The sequence below is a fragment of the Eimeria tenella genome, genomic scaffold (genome assembly GCF_000499545.2).
Source record: "Eimeria tenella Houghton genomic scaffold, Eth_scaff2661, whole genome shotgun sequence".
Lineage (NCBI taxonomy): Eukaryota > Apicomplexa > Conoidasida > Eucoccidiorida > Eimeriidae > Eimeria > Eimeria tenella.
Window position 1 is genome coordinate 1,775 of NW_013542538.1, and position 620 is coordinate 2,394.

Consider the following 620-nt stretch of genomic DNA (forward strand, 5'->3'; position numbering starts at 1 on the left):
CTGAGTCGCTCGTAAGCAGCAGCAGTAAAGGCAATTGCGAGAAAATTTGAAAAAAGATTTTTTCGCATTTTTGCTTCGGGACTTTTGAGATATAAATCCAAATAAGAAGCAGCAGGGACCCCACAAGGCGCAAACTGCTGCAGCGCCAGACACAATTGCTGCTGCTGCTGCTGCTGCTGCTGCTGCTGCTGGGGAGATGGGCGACCCGGCTTGTGAGTCCCACTGTTGTTGCTGCTGCTGCTGCTGGAGGAGCTAGTATCCGGCTCAACAGCAGCAGCAGCAGCAGCAGGAGATGCAGCAGCAGGATTAACAGCAGCAGCAAGGTGCTGCAGCAGAAACTTCCATTCTGTTTCAGCTTCCCTTAAAACAAGTATTTTATCAGGAGGGAACCCTTGGGAGCCGATTCTATTTGCTGCTGCTGCTGCTGTATCTGCTGCTGCTGCTGTTGTTGCTGTTGCTGCTGCTGCTGCAGTAGGAGCTGCGCGACTCAGTAGAAGCTGCATGCGCCTCGCTGCAGCCGGCGAAATTTTTGCTGCCAAGTACACCCCCCGCCCCCTGCTGCTGCTGCTGCTGTTGCTGCTGCTGCTGTTGCTGCTGCTGCTGCTGTTGCTGCTGCTGCT

General features: G+C 54.4%; 1 protein-coding gene across 1 annotated transcript in view; it reads right to left on the reverse strand.

The window, feature by feature from the left end:
* The window catches only part of ETH_00043750 (uncharacterized protein), a gene marked incomplete at both ends in the record, with an annotated part of 2,091 nt that overhangs the window by 759 nt on the left and 712 nt on the right, over nucleotides 1-620 (reverse strand). The window contains one exon of the mRNA XM_013375305.1: nucleotides 1-618. Coding sequence (XP_013230759.1) covers nucleotides 1-618 — 618 coding nt within the window. The remainder of the gene's footprint in view (nucleotides 619-620) is intronic.